This window comes from Anser brachyrhynchus (assembly GCF_964034855.1).
Source record: "Anser brachyrhynchus genome assembly, chromosome: 2".
NCBI classification, from domain to species: Eukaryota; Metazoa; Chordata; class Aves; order Anseriformes; family Anatidae; genus Anser; species Anser brachyrhynchus.
In genome coordinates, this window is record NC_137695.1 from 63164051 (window position 1) to 63181921 (window position 17871).

The following is a 17871-nucleotide window of genomic DNA, read 5'->3' on the forward strand; positions in this document are numbered from 1 at the left end:
CAGGCAGACGTCCGATTAAGGCTCCCAACCCCGCAGACGCCCGATTAACGCTCCCAGCACCAACTCCACCAAGGGCAGCGGCGAGCCACCCCCCGTCCTTCCTTCCTTCCCCCCGCGGCCGTGCGCGGGGCCCCTTACCACGCACCATCTCGATGATCTTCGTCTTCCTGCCCGTCTTCTTCTTCATGGTGAAGATGTACTGGGCCAGCACCACGCCGCCCACCAGGGCGCAGAGGCTGGCGCTGGCCACCGCCCCCATCTTGGCCACGGCGGCGCGGTCCATGGCGGCCGCCGCTAAGCGCCCGACCCCGCCGCCCGGCAACGGCAGCACCGCCTCAGGCCCGGCCGTACCAAGCCGCAGGGAAAGGGGGGGAGAGGGGGAAAGAAGGGGGAAACGCAGCCGTTGGAGAAAGAGAGGAGGTTTCTGAGAGAGTGTTTGGAAAAGGAAAGTACCCACCAGGAGCTGGGTGGTCCCCTGGAATACGAGTGGATGTCCTGTTTCCCCGCTTACCCCCCTCCCCGGGCAGAAGTGGGAAGACCCAACTGTCTCCCCCCCACTGCGCCCAGCCCTGCTTCCGCCGGCACCGAACTACATTTCCCAGCGCCGCCCGGGGCGGCGGTTGCCAAGGTGCCCTGGCAACGGCGCCTAAAATGGCGGCAGGGAAGGGACCGTAACGGCGTGGGCCTCCATCTCCCGGCCTCGGGCGGGGGCTGCGGTGCCGGCCCCCAGGTAAGGGTTACCTCTAGAGGGAGAAGGCGGGGGCTTGCGGGCTGTGGGTTTATGCAGGGAAACAGGGGAGTTACGCTGTATTTGTCATCTCTCCTTGCCAGCCCATTAAAGAAATTGAGGTTGGAGCGGAAAGCGCCCGCGCTGGCTGCGCTTTGCGGAGCGTGTGGTAAAGTTGCGGGCTTTCAGTGCTTAAAGGGGGCGTATAAAAAGGATGGAGTAGGGCTCTTTACTCGGGAAGATAATGGTAGGACAAGGGGAAATGATCTCAAACCAAAAGAGGGCAGATTTAGATTAGACGTTAGGAGAAAAATTCTTCACTCAGAGAGTGGTGAGGCACTGGCACAGGCTGCCCAGAGAAACTGTGGATGCCCCATCCCTGCAGGTGTTCAAGGCCAGGCTGGATGGGGCTTTGGCCAACCTGGTCTGGTGGGAGGTGTCCCTGCCTATGGCAGGGGGTTGGAACTGGATGGTCTTTAAGGTCCCTTCCAGCCCGAGCCGTTCTGTGATTCTGTGTTCCTGGAGGTGTAGCTGGCACAAAACACGGGCAAGGAGCTGTGAGTTTTGAACTAGGGTAATGTTATTAGCGAGCAGCACACAAAAGGATTAGTTGTGTTTGCTGATTCTTAAAATAGCAGCAGGTAAGGAGCAGAAAAGCTGATTTGTGCCCTGTCTGGCCAAGTTCTTTGGTTACGTCACTAGGGCATCTTCAAGGCGATTAATCAGTAGAGGTTTTGATGCTGTTTATATCTTTGTTCACTTTTCTAAAATAAACTATTATGGAGGACCAACATCAAAATCATACTTTTGCTTTTTTCCCTTGGTAAGCAAGAGAACCTCGGCTCTGTGACTTTAAAAACTTTTAAATGACTGGTTTAGTGCTTTTTACAAAAGGTTTCTAACAGCTTTAAAAAATTGCAACTCTTTTGCTTTTTTATTTTCTAATGCTAGTCCATCACAATTAGTCTGTGAATTCATGACAAGAATTTTTTTTAAAGTACATGATCAGAAACATCTGAAATTGACATGTATTCAGCTTCCACTAGAGCAATGTGAAACTAACAGATGAAACATACTTAGTTGTTACCAAAGAAAAAGGATGTTTGTTTGAACTGATGTTTATGTTAGTATGGATTTTAACAACAGTTTGTTTCCTTTCCAGTGAAGAAGAATGTCCTTGTTTAAAGCTCGAGACTGGTGGTCCACAACACTTGGAGAAAAGGAAGAATTTGATCAAGGCTGTCTGTGTGTTGCTGATGTTGATAACAGTGGCCAAGGTAAAATCAGAATTAGTTGGCTGATGACTCCTAAGCTATGCAGCTGCAGGTTTACTTTTACCAAATCAACGTGTACTGAAAACTTGTTAGCCAGACTAGTCAGTTTGTCTGCTATTTTTAATGTGTCCTTGTAGAATTAATAAGATGCATACAGTGCCATTTGTCTGGTATGTTTCTGGGTTTCTAAACATCTAAATTCTTTCTTGTGTTCAGTAGTAGTTTCTCTCATGTTTTATTTTTTCAGTGGTAGATATCTTTAAAACAAAACTTTTTAAATTTGTCATGGATGCAACTACATCAGTCATTAAAGGAGCTTATGGGTGAAAGAGTTTAAAAAGGAGGGTGAGGATTAACAAGCTAAGAAATTATTTAGAACCAGAAAACAGCCATTTGTGTGTGGAAAATATGAGGACATTGAAATAAGTGACTCTGCATAAACCCTGCCTTTTTACATAGTCACTAATAATATGAAAGTGAAGTGTGGAACTGAAACGATGCCTCTTTATGAGGGAATGTTTACACCAGTCATGATCTTTGCTGTCAGGGAGAGTTCTTGTGTATATATTTAAATACTTGGGACTTTCTATATGAGACTGTCGTGCCTATCTCACGTCTTTGTTTGTGCTTAGTAGAGGTTCTTGAGTTTGATTTCACCATTGCTAGACTTCTCCTTTTCAGGAGGATTTTAACAAAGTTGAGTTATGTTACTGTTTTACATTAACTTTTTCAAATGGAATTGAACTGAGGGTGTTACAGGTAGAATCTTTTCTTAATGGAAAAAATGTAACTGATATAAAAGCAGGGCTTAAATAGCATTGTGGGAGTAGCAGTCTTTTTATTAGTAACAATAAAATGTTTATTTACTAAACTTCTAGTAAATTAGTAAGTAAACACTTGTAACAAATTCCTTTGTAATAAACATTGTAACATTGTATCTTTTAAAACCAGGCTCCTTTTTGTCTGGAGTTCAGAACCAAAAGTGAATGCAGCTAGTTTCACTAGCCAAACGATAGGGCAAAATATCCTTACTTAGATAAGCTTAAGTATTTTTAAGAAATTCTAAAATAGGCTTAATCATACAAGTTATACCATTCTTAATTTACTGCTGTTGGAATACTTGTTACAGAGCTGAGGAAAAGATAAGTGGAGGAAGTGGACAATATTCTCTGAATAAGGGACTTGTGGGTGCAAGTTTTTTTTTGTGGTTGGAGAAGAGAGGGTGCAGGCAACTGTTCTGAACTATTGACTTGGGGTCCTGTGGAACTATGCCAAACCTTTAGAGACTGGTGAACTTGGTTTGGGAGCATTAGTCAATTGTCCTGACTTACAGACAAATTCTACTGGATTTGGATTTGATCTTCATTGATAAAGTTGCCCTATATCTGAAGGAAATAAGTCCCAGCTACACCATTAGGTTGTTAGCAGTTATCGTGGGAGGTAGTTCTTTTTTTTTTTTAATTAATATTTTTTTTGTTGTTAGCAAATGCATGCTTGTTTAAAATACTGATCCCAGAATAAACCTAGCTATTGTACTTCACTTTGAGGTAAGCAAACTGTATCAAGAGCAGGTGATCTCAAGGCCTTGCTTTCTTGTTTTGATCTGTTGACCTGATGTAGTAATTATCTGGATTTAGTTTGGAACTGCTAACACACACACAAATCCAGTCTTAAATTTTAGCAGTTCCGCTGGTGCAATACATATAAACACAAATCCTAGTTGTTGAAGCTAAAAGTTTGAATTACTATCAAAAAACAAAGTGACGTTTTTCCTAACAAGTGTGAATGTCAGTTTAGAATTATAGAGTGGTAACAAAGGTCAGTGCTACCACCATTATGACTGCTATTTTGAACCCTTTGGTGTCAGGCTTACATTGGTGAGAAGAAAAACTCATTACTGTTAACCTAATTACTAATTGCTCTGTCTAGAAGACAGAACATAATCAATGTTAATTGAATCATGGAAATGTTCTTTCATTTTAGGGTATTCTTTGGAGCACTTCTGCACTAAATCTAGTTCTACATGCATTATTGTATTTTGTAATCTCATTTGGTTATTTTTTTATAGATAAAATTATTGTGGGCAGTTATATGGGTTATCTCCGAATCTTTCATCCACATCCTGTGAAACCTGGGGATGACGTGCAAGCTGAAGACTTACTCTTGGAAGTGCAGTTACAAGAACCAATACTGCAGGTGGAAGTGGGAAAATTTGTTTCGTAAGTAAACAACAGCATGTGTTGCTGATCATTATTTAAGGGTTAGATATGTTTTACTTTCTTTGTTTTGGGTGGTGGGGAGTGGCTTCAGTTTCCATATTGATGCCTATTGATTGCATATGTGAATACCATAGTATGCATTTGGTCTGCTTGTTGAACCATCTTCGTAAGAGATTTTTTTGCTTAATGTCTAACTGAAGGAAAATCTTTCAGGTACTTGTATTTCTTTTTTTGAAGTGCATGGAACAGGAAAAAAAATACTTTTTTTTAGGTGTTAACAGAAAATTTCAGTAATTTCTGGTGTTTTAAGATGTAACATTGGCCAGTTTTGGGATGTTTGATAGAAGATTGAAGATCTTTAATGCTAAGAAATTTAATGGAAATAAGTGTCCAGATAGAGGAGAAATACTATGGCCCTAAGGAAAAGGCTCTATATTTAATTAGATATAAGAGAATCTACATGAGAGAAAATATCATTCTAAACTATGAGTCAAGCCTGTACTTACCATGGGAAGAGTCCGCTGAATTTTTTTCAAGACCAAAGGCCATCTGCCAAAAGGCCTACGTCTGTTGGAATTTGTTCTTTAAGTACTCATGGACTGGCCTTGTGCAGAAATGATAATGCTTTGGCTTGTGAAGAGATCTAAAACTTTTTATTTCATTTTAGCACAAGAACCTTCCCAACAGAAAGTACTACTTAATTTGGGGGCAAGAGGAAAGTGAATAGTTTAATTGATTTAGTTTTGCAAGTAGTACAAAACTGAATTTTAAAAACAATTTATGTGGCTGCTGAATAGTACTTGTCTGAAATAATGATCTTCCCATCCATTTAGTTTTTTGAAGAGTTGAGAAGTTGAGAGGAAACAGCATCTTGTTTGGAATGGTTTTCAAGCTAAACTGGGAAAATAGCTGACTTGCTTTTCATACTTAAATCTGAAAAAATGTTCTGTAAGGATTCATTTTAATTTTGAAAGTAGCTTCAAATTTAGGAAGATTAGTTCTTGGTTGTTTTATGTTCACATTTAATACTCTTAAACCTGGCCAACACTTGAAAGTAATGTTGACATTTTGACAGTGATTTTGAATTTTTATCTCATGCATTTTACTTGAAATTTATCTTAAAACAATTAGTTTTTTTTCTGCTCCCTTTTTTACAGTGGTACTGAAGGACTTCATCTGGCTGTGTTGCACTGCCGAAAACTCTGTGTATATGCTGTTTCAGGTTAGTTTACAGATGCAAACTATCTTGTGGTTTTAGGTTCATTCTAAAGTTGGATCAGGTTAAATGCGAAGCTTGGAATATACAGAGTGTTTGTTCATCATCCCTGAAGAGCTGCAGTCGTCATCTTCTAGCACTCACTCATGTAAGAAGAAGAAGCGTTAGTAATTATATCCAAATATCTCCTGGTGGCTAATGACCTGGTGATCTGCTTGGTGCTTGAGATACTGTGATGTGTGTCTGCAATCGGCAGTGCTGGAGTCCTGCTTTTTTTTTTGTGTTGTTCTACTTGATCTCCCACAGGAAGATGGAGTTGATCTGATAACAATGACTTCTTATAGAAGCCATGGCATTGCTTACAAAGATTAGTTATGAGTCTTAGCTGGTGCAGTGTCTGCATGTTATGAAGGATTTGTCTGAATGTACGTAGACGTATGGTAAAACTTCTGCTTGTGAATAACTAGTGCTTGTTACAGTTTTAGAAATAACTGTTACTATTCAGCATGCTAATGGTCAAGTGGTTGTTTAATGACAGTTTACCTATCTTTTTAAGTATGAAAAAATTATAATTCTGAACTTCCGAGAAAGCCAGAAGATTGGTAATGCAGCCCAGTTGAAGATAAGAGGTTAACATTGGTAAAAAGGTGAAATTACAATGGGTTTTTCTTTAAATCCTCTTTTTTCCTATTGCCTCTGTCTGGAAATCTAAGTGCTATGTTCATGCAGTATATAAAGAGACAAGTCACGAAATATTCTGTGCGTTCAATTCTTTCTAGTACATGTGCAAAGCACAGATATGAGTTCTACTGACTGTATCCTTGTCTTAAAAATTCAGTAGACAACTACATATTGTTCACCTCTGTGCAGTGACAGCTGGAGTTGCTTTCACTGTGAAAGCATAGTTTACTTCTAGGAGCAGCTTACTTCCTGTTCATAGCTCAGTGGGCAGATAAAATCTGAAAGGACAGCATGTCTTCATAACCTATCTGCCTTCTAGTTATCCTACATGGAGACACCTGTAAAGTTGGTCTTTGTTGAGGGGTAATACTTTGAGATATAATGCCACTTCCATACTTGTGCTTCTCTGTAATGGTACTTAAGTTTTAGAGTTGTTGCCTACCAGTATAACTTTTATTAAAACAATTTAATACTTTCATTAACAGCATACAACAAATAGGTCAGTTTAGAACTCTTTCTAATTATAATATGCTGTCTATGTGGTTTAAAGACCAAAGTAATAGTTTTACAGTCCTTTAATAGATATTTCATACTAATTGGTGAGCATTCATACTGTGATAGTAACTTTATTATCAGAACTTCTCAAACTCTTGAACCAGCTCCTTCAAAAACCAAAGATCACTATTTCTTTATGCTTCCACAGCAAATTTCAGTGTCATAAAGTGGGATTTTACCTGTTTTATACACATCACCATATGTTTGTTATTCATAATAAAGCAAATCTATGCTGTTTCTCCTGTATGAATGAAAGCATCCTTCAAGGCTAACTAAAGTATGGCCTGGATCTTGTATTATCGTTAGTATGTGCAGACTGACTACCTTCTTGATTGTTTTTCCTCTGATATTGCTCTTCAGTTAGCTACTCATCCAGCCAGGGCTTTCCTCTGTCTGTTCTAAACTTTTCTTGAATGTGGGCCTACCTTCATGGTAACAGCTTAAGAGCTGTAGTGGATTTTAGTTGGAGCAGTTGCCTAAAAGGTTAGCATGAGTTACAAATCTTTCATGGCACGTTGTTTAAGATGAGTGTTGAAGTAATCTTTGCATATCTGAAGTTGTGATAGGCTTAGCTTAGATCTCATTTGCTCAAGAAATCTTTTTTTCTATGCTGATGTAAATGTTCTCAAAGTTTTTTGTTTTATTTTTTTTGGCTTGCTGATATGATTCCTGAAGTGTTACTCTATACAATGAAAAACTCTGAGTATTTTTCTTTGTGGGCAGGCAGAAAAGATTCTTGATTATTAAAAGGTGAGCCTTGACTTCAGTTTCTTTAGAAAGGCTTCTTGAATTTCTGCTATTTCTGTGAAGGGGTCAGGAAACTAGTTTATGCAGATGCTTTTGAGAATGTGACATGTATGATAAAATTATTGCTGTTACTATGTGTGTGTGTCTCTTTGCACTCTTAATCACTGCATTGAATTTCAGACTGAGTAAAGGCAAGTGATAAATGTACCCTAAACATAGCTCTTCAAAAAAACCAACAACTTATAACTGGCTACAGCTCAATTTGAGGCAAAGACATTTACAATTCATCCTGTTTTGTTAGATATAGTATATCCACTGAATAAAAGGGAGAATTTTAAGAATCCTCCCATCTTGAGTAGGCTTTTTCTGATCTTAAAGGTGTGCCTAACTTGAAGAAAACTATTGAACAATAAAACTTCAGCATCTTGCTAAATCTTTATACAACAGTTAGTATATTGGGACCTTAGCTGTGGTTCTGGCCTTTGAGAATTCTTTTTCTTTTAAGAAAACAGCAATTTCAGCCCTCATGTTGAAGTCATTAGGAGTAAGTTACAGCTTTTCAGGTTGCTCTTTAAACTGATACTCCTTTTTCTAAATTGCATGGATAAAGGATGTGAAATATATACTTTTTTTTTGGTAGGAACTCAGGGGAATGTGGAACATGGGAACCAGTATCAGATTAAATTGATGTATGAACATAATCTTCAAAGAACTGCTTGCAATATGACTTATGGACCATTTGGTGGTGTAAAAGGTAAGCTCCTTGCTGCATATTCTTTATAATTATTTGTTTACCTGTGAATAGTTGAGGGTTAACTTAAGTCTTGAAGGGCTGCAGGCTATTGTTAACTAGAGGGGAGACCATCTTTCTAAATGATAATCTTTTATCTGATGTAGGGGGTTGGGGGAGTTAAAATGAGGCAAAGAATATTAAACACAAAATAGTTTTCTTATATCTTGAACAAGATATGAACTTATAAGGATAATACTGATTTTTAAAAAATAAAATATCTTAATATCCAAAGTAATTATTTTCTTCCTTGCTTTAATTCAATTTTGCTTTTCTGTAGCTTTCTTATCCCAGATGAAGGAATAAGTCAACACTTCCATTCTCTGAACCTAAACTACTGAGTCTCTTTAGAGATGCATAATACAGACTGAAAAAATAAATAAAACAAACTATGATTGGAAATACATAACAGTGGAAAGTAATATTTATGGTGTATTTGAAATCTATTAAACATATTCAAAGCTACAGTCTTTGTTCAACTTGTGACACCATTATGAGTACTATTTTATATTCTGATCTGGAATCATTTAGGTTTGCTCTACATGACAGCAATTTCTCTTCAGAAGACAAGCTTCCCTAGCAACAATGGGGGATAGTAGTTGTCTGCACAAGTAATGTGCTTAAGCTTTTTACAAAATAATGCTACTTTACTGAGGCAAAAAGTCTTTTGAGTATATGATAGATACATGCATATGACCCCACAGTTCTGGGGCTGTGATAATGCACTATAAGATTATTACTAGAAGATTAACCCTAAACTCAGGCTTGTCTCTGGGCTTGAATTAGGCTAACCACAATTCATGCTGATTGAAGAGGCTTTCACCTACTAATTTTGCACAAGCACCTTGGAGAAATTACTGACTCTTAAGTCATGTGGATGAGAAAGTGAGAAATGCTATGAATAGCTTGAGGGGGTGAGTGTATAGTGTATAGTTCATGGGCTTATTTGTGCTAACTTTAAAAAGAAGATACAGAGTTTCCTAAAACTGAGAAGAGGTAATAGTGTGATTCCTGTCATGCTACAATGGGATTGCAGTAATGGATATATCAAGGGAATATAAACTAAGAGTTATTAGTGTGTGGTGGAGGGATAAGACAAAATACCTTTTTACCACCATTCAGTTGTGCAGAATAAACTCTGGATTTCTGTGACATGCATGTTTACCATGGAGATTCTGGGTAGAGGTCTAACCACCAGCTCAGTCTTGATACTGGATGTATCTATAGATGTATCTATACTGGATGTATCTATAGATACCTTATCAAAACCTGTGTGGGATGCAAGTCACAAAATGAAGAGAACATCTTTGCAAGCTAGAGAAAAGGGTAGTAATTACTTCAGAACCTATTCGTCTAGACAAACACTTCTCAACACCTAGGACGTTCAAATTATGAGCCAGTCCTGACAGACAAAGCAGAAGGAACAGCAAAGGGAGCTCTGGTAAGTTCTGCTTCTCCTGATTCCTAGTAGTGCTTCTGTCCCAGCATGTCAGACTGCTCTCCTTTTTCCTTTCTTCCTCATGTTCCAGTTTGCAATAGTGTGTTGATTGCTGTGGGAAAAGAGTGGCCTCAAGTCTTGTTTTGAGATTGCAAGAATGTTAATAAACAATGACAGAAGAGATTTATAAATAATCCCCATTCCTATCATAAGATAAAGAAGCTTTTTATTTAAGACCTAAATATGGGAAATTCATAGTAGCTTGCTATCAGCAGCTTGATCATTCACTAAGGCAGGCATTGAAGCATCAGAGAAATAGGTGAAGTGGACACTGGAAAATCATCTGAATTTTGTGTGGCTTTTTTATGGCTTTTCTGAATTGAATGTCCATCTTTGTGTCTTTTCTGGAGTGTCTAGCCTTGACAAGAAATCTAGTTATACTTCTAGTCTCATCCCTAGCCTTTTGCCATGATTTTTTTTAAGTACCATCTTTAAGCATCTCATTCTCTCCTTGAGGGTTACGAATGACGATGTTGTGGATATTTTCCATCTTGCAAGACCAGTCAGAGTGATCTGGAAAGAAGGTCTACCAAGGGCTGTTAACTTTAGTAAACAGATACCTGTCCTGGTCTGGCCTGTTGTGCTATCTGTGTGTTTGTTTCTTTGGCAGATCTTCTGTGCTGCAACTGAGAGCCAACTGCAGCCTGTGAATAAATATTTTATTTGACTATGTGACTTCCAGACTTCTAGAATCCTGGCCAGGCATCTGCTAAGTCTCTCTCACCTTCAGTGGAGGTTAATTCATAATGGTGGAAGTGCTGTAAGCGTGCAGCAGTAAGCTTGCTTTGCTAGCAGTCTGACCTCTACACCATACTCTAGAAGTGGACTAACAAAACACAGGGAGGGTTTTTATATTTATAGCCTTCTCTGTTACTGCTGTGACTAATGTGTCTTTTTTCTTATTGCTGTATTCAAGCATCCTTGAAACAATGAGAAGGTGAAAGAGGCACTTCAGAGGTCATGTTTACAGAGCTACTGGAGCAGACACAGGAGAATGGCAGTTGAACACGAGTACAAGGAAAGCATGCTGTGGGAGTGTCAGGGGAGGAAAGGGAATGTAAATCCCCCAGGAACATAATCTTTCATCTGAGGAAGCAAAGAAGAATGCTGCAGGAGTCGACAGGGCACTTGATCTATGAAGTTGCTCAGTCTTAGATTTCTCTTGTTGAAGACAATGCTGGATTTTTTTGTTTCTTTCCATGGAGCTCCTAATCCTATACCTTTAGTAGTAAAGGAACTCATTCTCCACAGGCATACCAGTTGATACCAGTAAAAGAAAAATAGAATTGAATTTTTGTACACTTATTGGACACCAGTACAAGTGATATTTTTGAGGGTTTTCTGTCCTTTCTTGGGACTAGGAGTTCTTTGGGTTCTAGTTACTACTCTGTATTTCTTTTGTTCTTACTTTCTTATTGAACTGCTTCCAAACAGTTGCCTGTCAGTTTAATGGAAACTGAAGAAAATGACCCCTTCACTGCTTGCCCTTACCACAAATAAAATACATCTTGGCATTCAGATTTCTTCTGTAGTCACTTGTAATATGATTTCTACCCACATGCAATTACAGTCTGTGCTGTCTAGCAGGCCACTGTAGCTGTGGCCTTAACTGGGATGCAAAGTGCTTTGTTAGTCTCTTGATGCTGTAAGGTTGCATAGTCCGTTTTGAAAATCTGGATGTAAAGCCAGCACATGATTCCCATCTACTGTTCCAGAGTTAGCGCATCCATTTTGACCTTTGTAGTGGGTAGTTTGTTTTCAGCTGCTTATTCCTTTGGAAATTCCTCTTGAAACTTTGGAGGAAGTTTCAATTTCCTTTGAGGAAAATAAACCTCACCCACCTTCGCTGTTTACCTATTCCTGGCTTCTCTTCCCCACTTTTTATAAAGAACCTCGAGGGGAAAGAGCTTGAGCATACTCTGTAGTCTTCAAGAACCTTCTCAGTCCCACCTACTCCATCCTGCACTGTGAAGATGCCATAAAACAAGCTGGTACACAAGTCTGAGAGTATGTGACTGCTGTAAAAATGAGGCAACAGTTACATAACTAGGTATCAAGGTATAGAGGGGAACTCAGTTTCAATCCAGCAGTTTTTTGGCTTTCTGAATTGCTGAAAATTATGTAAGACCCTTACAAAAGCTGAAGAGACAGAGATTTGTTCAGACCAAACTTGCAATTTTCATTATATATTTTTTTTGGATTGTATTGGAGTGGAATCCGTTTTTCTAATTTACGAAGCAGCTTATCTTCTGGAGAAACTGCCTGAAATCTCTCCTGAATGTTGGCTGACCTGGAGACCTATCAGAGGTTTTCAGAAACTAAACAGAATAGAGCTTTTAGAAACAAGTGCTCTGCTACTGTTTTTTGGTTCAATTAGGTTATGAAGGTTCACCAGCTTTTCTTCATCTGTATTTAAATGTGCACTTATATAAACCTTTCCCTGTGCCTACTCTATCCTCTGCAGCTTCATTAAGGAGGAGGATTTCTCACAGCTTCTATTAATGTGGTAGCTGGGGAAGGGCGTCTCTGCAGTTGTTTGAAATGTTCACTAAAAACTTAGAGTCCAGTCACTAGTTGCGTGTTGCATGTTTTCAGTCAGCTTTCTCCAACGTAAGGTTTGCTCTCCTGTCCTTGCTAGTTTTCATCAATGTACTCATGCCCTTGTTATGTTATGATTTGGTCTGTTAGCCTGCTAGTCTATTTAGGTGAGATGTGATGGAGATGTAAAACATACAAAGTAAGCTGTTATTTCTTGACTGATTATTTTGGTCTCTTGTATTTATTAAGGAAGATGGTATTAGAGATTTCCTTGCTGAAGAGAGATCTGTGAGGTAAACAGAAACCTACTTAGTAGGCTAGCTCCTAGCAACTTCATTCATGGGAGCATTTTCAAATTAAAAACTTGATGCTGGGAGCAGCTTCCATATATATGGAACTGGCATAGTTATTTTTATAACAGGAACATGTTGAAAATCAGCAAATCCATTCACGTAGTCTGAGCATAGAAAGCTGAAATCTAAATAAAATAAATTATTGAAGCTATAAAATAAAGACAGACCAAAACTGAAAAAACTTGTCCACCTACTCCCAGAGAATGGGTGCTTTTGTTCTAGAATTGCGTGGAATGTGGTTAAGTCACCACTAGATGGTCCCCTCACTACATGTTTTCGTTAGTGCACTGCCTCTCTACAACTGGTTTTATACTTGAACTGATTCTACAGGTGTATTTACTGCAAGACTTAATGAAAATACAATAGCACTTTCTGAAAAGCTGATTAAAAAGTGTTTTATTGATTAAAATAAAATGTATTTTGTTGGTTGTAGCATTTTAGCAAAAAGGCAAAGTGAACTTAACAGTTTTGCTGAAAATAAAAGTCAAAAGGCCAGGGATGTGGGAAATGAAAACAAGAAATCTCTTGCATGTTTAACTAGACTTCTAAACAAAGCTAATAGAAAAGCTTTAAAAAAGTGAATGGGGGGAAGAAACAACCTGCAAGGCCTGAAGTATAAATCAGGCTCGTTGTAGGCATAGTTAGTTGTCAGTTACTTAGAATGTGGAAAAACCTCTGGCAAAGGGAATGACTGTATTATAGAACTTCTTTGGTGCTATAGCTTTACTTTTGTTTCCTGATGTCTCTGAATACTGAAACTAAAATGAAAACATGAAAGACATGAAAGCTATCAAGAAGTGATGTAGGAAGTATATAATTATATACTTAGAAAAAGAATTCTTGATCTTGAGCACAGGGTTTGAAAAATTGAACTTAATTTTTAATTCATTACATTTATTATGTAGAATGTCTACATATATCAGGATTTCATAATTCTAAATTTTTTGTTGTCATCTTAAAGCTGTAAATTGAGTTTCTTTTGCAACACCATTATTCTAGCATATGGATCCTTTTAGAAAGGATGATTCATGGTAAAATCATGTAAGTTAATAGTGCTGAACACTGTTTTTTCAACCAAGTGAACTCTTAACCTAGTCACAAAATGTCACAGCCCTTAAGTAATGAACATATTGTACGCAGTCTGTGTTTTATTTCAAATGTAAAATTTCAAGAACTTAAGGTGACTCTACTGTAAGCTCTTTCTTGAAGATACTGAAAAAGTGGCATATATTTCGGTGATTATTAGAGGACTCCAGTCTACAAAAATCTTACTTTATATAACCTATTTAATCACGTAATATAGCCTGATCTTATGTAAAATTATTATGGCATCATGGAATTATGCCACCCCAGATTGCTGTGTTAATTCAACTTCCATTATACGAAGTGATGTTTGCTGATAGAAAGCACTTTCCAAGATGATGTGAGCTGTTTTTATGTCTAGTGTGTTATTCTGTGTCTTTACATTTGAATCAAGTATCTTATAACGTTATCAGGTAAGATTATATTGAAGAACCTGATCACTGTTTGTAATAGCAGGAGGTTGTTTTTGCATAGTTCTGTCTTACATGTTTGGGAGAGAAGTGAGAAAATTTTAGAGCTTTTTAGGCACATGTACAATCTTTGGTCACCCAAATGAAAAGCTCTGTCCTTATTACCCTGTCCATCAAAGATCTGAGTTGAAGAGTTTATCTACTGTGAGCAAGGACGTGCTTACACTTCTGTGGTTGCTCTGTGGTGTGGAGACACCCGTACAAGTTTTAAAACAGTGCACACACTTAGATGCAGCATGAGGCTTGCTGGTTTAGAACTATTATACTGGAGAGCATCTATGAAATGTCTTCTGTAATATACTAGGATTTTTAAAGACAAGTAAATACAATAGATTAAAATATTTTACTGGGCTGGTAATGCTAAATGTTCAAACTCTATATGGCTGAATTGAAACTCATCGTTTCACCTGAAAGCATATGAATATTCATACTAAAAAAAAAATGGGAAAAGCTTCATTCTTTGTGCCAGAACGTTCTGATGAATGAGTTGCGAATTTGAGATTGTTAAAAGAATGGAATGAAATGGAGCAAGTGAATTGGATGTAGTATTGCTTTAGATGAGAATTCCTTTTCTTCCTTATTCTTTATGCAGTAGTGTACCTCCCATTCAGTTCTTAAGGAAGGCATAAATCTGATATTATCTAGGAATAGTCAAGTCTTATTAAGCAATATTCTATGTATTGTTTAATCTTAGCTGAAATTAAAACTGTGTTTATCAAAACAGTAAGAGTAGATTTTTCTCTACATAGGTACAGAGTGATTAGATTATAAGCCAGTTGTTACATTTTGTGATTGATATAATTTGATCATGTTTTTTTCCATTCTTAGATTTTTGTTTGCAATTTCAGCAAAATCATTTTTTTTTTGTTGGAACTTTTATATCTTATTTCTAGTTCTTTTAATTAAAATAATGCTGAATTGGATGTGTTCTAGCCGTGCAGAAATTTTGGTTAATCAATTTACTGGTGTTGGCTTCAATTATATAAAAAAAATAGCACTGAACTACCTTCAAGTGGTAATAATAAAACTTTTTATAGATGGGTAATCAGTTAACAAGAACTATAAACTGTTTACTTATAAATTTGATGAATTTGCATACTGGTACAGTAGAGAATTTGCAGGATATCAGCATTAAAACCACATTTTAACTCAGGGCAAAGAAATAAAATTCATATTACTTTATTATCAGTTTTTATAACCTCTTTCTAATGTGTTGTTCGCATAATTGGCGCTGCAGGCATCTTAATAATGTACCTACAACATACAAAAATTCTCTGTCCTGTGTCTTGGCTTTCTTCACGTTGAGGGAATTTAGATGTAATATGTTGTCTTGCCCTTAGAGAAATCTGAGAAAGACACCATGACTTGGAAAATCACCCTTATTCCTATGTTTCCAGTTTCCGTTGGATGGATTATAGTTCATCTAGTTTATAGCCATTAACCCTAGTCCTTCTACAAATTGAGAGAGTCAATATGCTACTCATACACTCTTCATAAAAAGTGAGATTTATCGATATGTAGCCTGCTTCTTCATACTTATAAGAAATGGTATTCTCTTATGCAGTAAAAGAAGTGTCCTTACTAGTGCTTTGAATAAGTGTGCAGATCGGGCCACAATTTTATTCTTTGCCTTGTCTGTCTTGAGTGAGCCATGTGACTTACACTTGAGGAGAGTTTACGTAAGAGATTTATTTTGAAGTTGTATAAGGAACAAAAAAGTGTTTTACATAAGAAAGACAACTAGTTGAAGCTTAGGTAGCTCTATGGATTATCTCAAATTTCATGTGGTCAGGTATGCATTAGTGAATGGTGGGGACCAGATATTAATTAATGTATGAAGCAACAGTAGTGCATAAGGAGCTAATACCTAATTCTGCACTTTGAAGACTGATGCATGAAGTGTAGGGTTCCTGAGCTAAAGCACTTAAGAAGTGTGAATGATCATACGCTGTACTCAGAAGATGACCTTTCCCAGGTGAAATCAAAGTTCTATGATTATTCTCTGGGACATAAGTTATATGTTCAGGTGGGTGTATGAACATTTTCAACCCTTCTAGCTTTCTTTTTATTGGTTTATGCTATTGAGACAGTTGTTGCCTTCCACATAAGAACTATAGAAACAGTATACTGATAGCTCACCAGTGGGACACACAAGCTATTGGATTAGTCTTTAATAGAACAGAATACTAATTTTATCTGGTGACAGAGAGAGAAAGCATAGTTTAATAACCTTGCTTTCTTAGTTGCTGAATTATTTTTGAATGGTGTTCATTTATAAATAACAACTTCCATTGCAAAAGCAGTATTACCATTTTGTATGATTCCACAAAATATGATGGCATCATCTAATAGACTTAAATAATCAGTGAATTTGTCCTGTCCTTATATAGCCTCTTCAAATGAGTTGATAAATGATTTAGAATTGGATATCCTAATAATACACAGGTCTTGGATTTTTTTTTTAATCTGAAACCTCAATACCTTAAGTTGGCTTAGAGTTGTTCAGATTTACTTAAAGCTATTTAGTGGATACTGTACCAATAAAAGGAAATAATAAAACAATAGCAAAGGGAACGGGGGAAAAAGGGAAATAGAACTCTGACATGAAAAAGTTACAAGGAAAAAAAAAAGTGTGAAAATACCTTGAACCTATCTTTTTCTCAGCAAATTGTCTTGAATTCATTTTACTTTTATTGCAGCACTGGCCTAGGGGCAAAGTATGTTTGAGTGTTGCAACAAAGAGGGTGCTATATGGAGGAATTTTTTTAATAATAAAATACAACATATGTGTAAACCATACAACCTTGTAACAAGAAACTTTATAGGAAGGGTAGACTGTGCTTTTCCACAATTCTGCAAGAATGAATTTTATGAGGTGTTAGTCGAAAAAAAAATTATCAGCTGAGTTTTATGCTGTAAGGTTAAATGATTCTTATGACTATGTTTAAATACAGCAGCAGTATAAATTTGGACTTTGATTTATTGGCTAGTTCTCTTAAGGAGCAGTGTGTTTAACTATTACCTTTCTGTTAAGTAGCTTCTGGATAAAGAGATTATTTGAAAGGCTTGTTCTTCAGGAGTTTTGTTCATGAAATAAATCTACCGATTAGTAATTCAAAATGCTTCCTCACATAACTTCTGAAGCCTGTTAGTGCCTTTTTTTTCCAAATAATGGAGTTAGAGCCTCTTCTCTAAATTAAATGTGTGAATGCAAAAATAATCAAGGAAAATTCCCTGGAATCTTTTACCCTACGGTTCCTTTCACCTTCCTCAACAGTACTAAGTAAGATCATAGTCTAATTGAAGTAAAAAAAAATCCCATTGATTCAGTACGCCAGAACTTTGCTTCAATTACAAATTGCTGAATATATCACTTATTTCATGTATTTCATTTAAACAGAGCACTATAATTAAAATGGAGTAAAACCAATTGTAGAAATACCTAACCTGGGGAGCAGTTGTGTATGTAAGTGGAAGACCACATCATTCTTGTTTTCTCAAAAGTTTTATAGATTTTTATACTATGCTTTTTCTAATTTCTTTTGTTAAAATGTGGTACCCAAATGTGTGCAGTCATTGTACATTGGTAGTATAAAATGTTTTGTATCTTGCATGTGGGGTTATGGCTTCTGCAGTACTGCCAAGAATCATCCAGTGCCAAGCAGAACAATAATTACCTCGTATGTTTTTAATAGCGCATGTATATTAATAATGACCCAA

General features: G+C 37.3%; 2 protein-coding genes across 24 annotated transcripts in view; one reads left to right on the plus strand and one right to left on the minus strand.

Annotated features, from left to right (window-relative positions):
- Positions 1–334, minus strand: part of NT5C3A (5'-nucleotidase, cytosolic IIIA) — a 28020-nt gene extending 27686 nt beyond the window's left edge. For 2 of the 5 annotated variants that reach the window (XM_080582990.1, XM_080582989.1), the window contains exon 1: positions 146–333. In XM_080582990.1, coding sequence (XP_080439116.1) covers positions 146–283 — 138 coding nt within the window. In that variant the 5' untranslated portion in view covers positions 284–333. Of the gene's footprint in view, positions 1–138 lie in introns of all 5 variants that reach the window. The other 3 variants (XM_080582988.1, XM_080582991.1, XM_080582987.1) reach the window with 3 other exon arrangements.
- A 213-nt stretch (positions 335–547) lies between these two features.
- Positions 548–17871, plus strand: part of BBS9 (Bardet-Biedl syndrome 9) — a 289323-nt gene continuing 271999 nt past the window's right edge. For 3 of the 19 annotated variants that reach the window (XR_013947655.1, XM_080582938.1, XM_080582927.1), the window contains exons 1-5: positions 553–730; positions 1890–2004; positions 4070–4220; positions 5378–5442; positions 8060–8173. Coding sequence is in view for 17 of the 19 variants with exons in the window: in XM_080582938.1 (XP_080439064.1) it covers positions 1899–2004; positions 4070–4220; positions 5378–5442; positions 8060–8173 (436 nt within the window). In the remaining 2 variants the exon portion in view is untranslated. Of the gene's footprint in view, positions 731–761; positions 897–1216; positions 1369–1889; positions 2005–4069; positions 4221–5377; positions 5443–8059; positions 8174–17871 lie in introns of those variants that run through there. The other 16 variants (XM_080582925.1, XM_080582923.1, XM_080582924.1 and 13 more) reach the window with 13 other exon arrangements.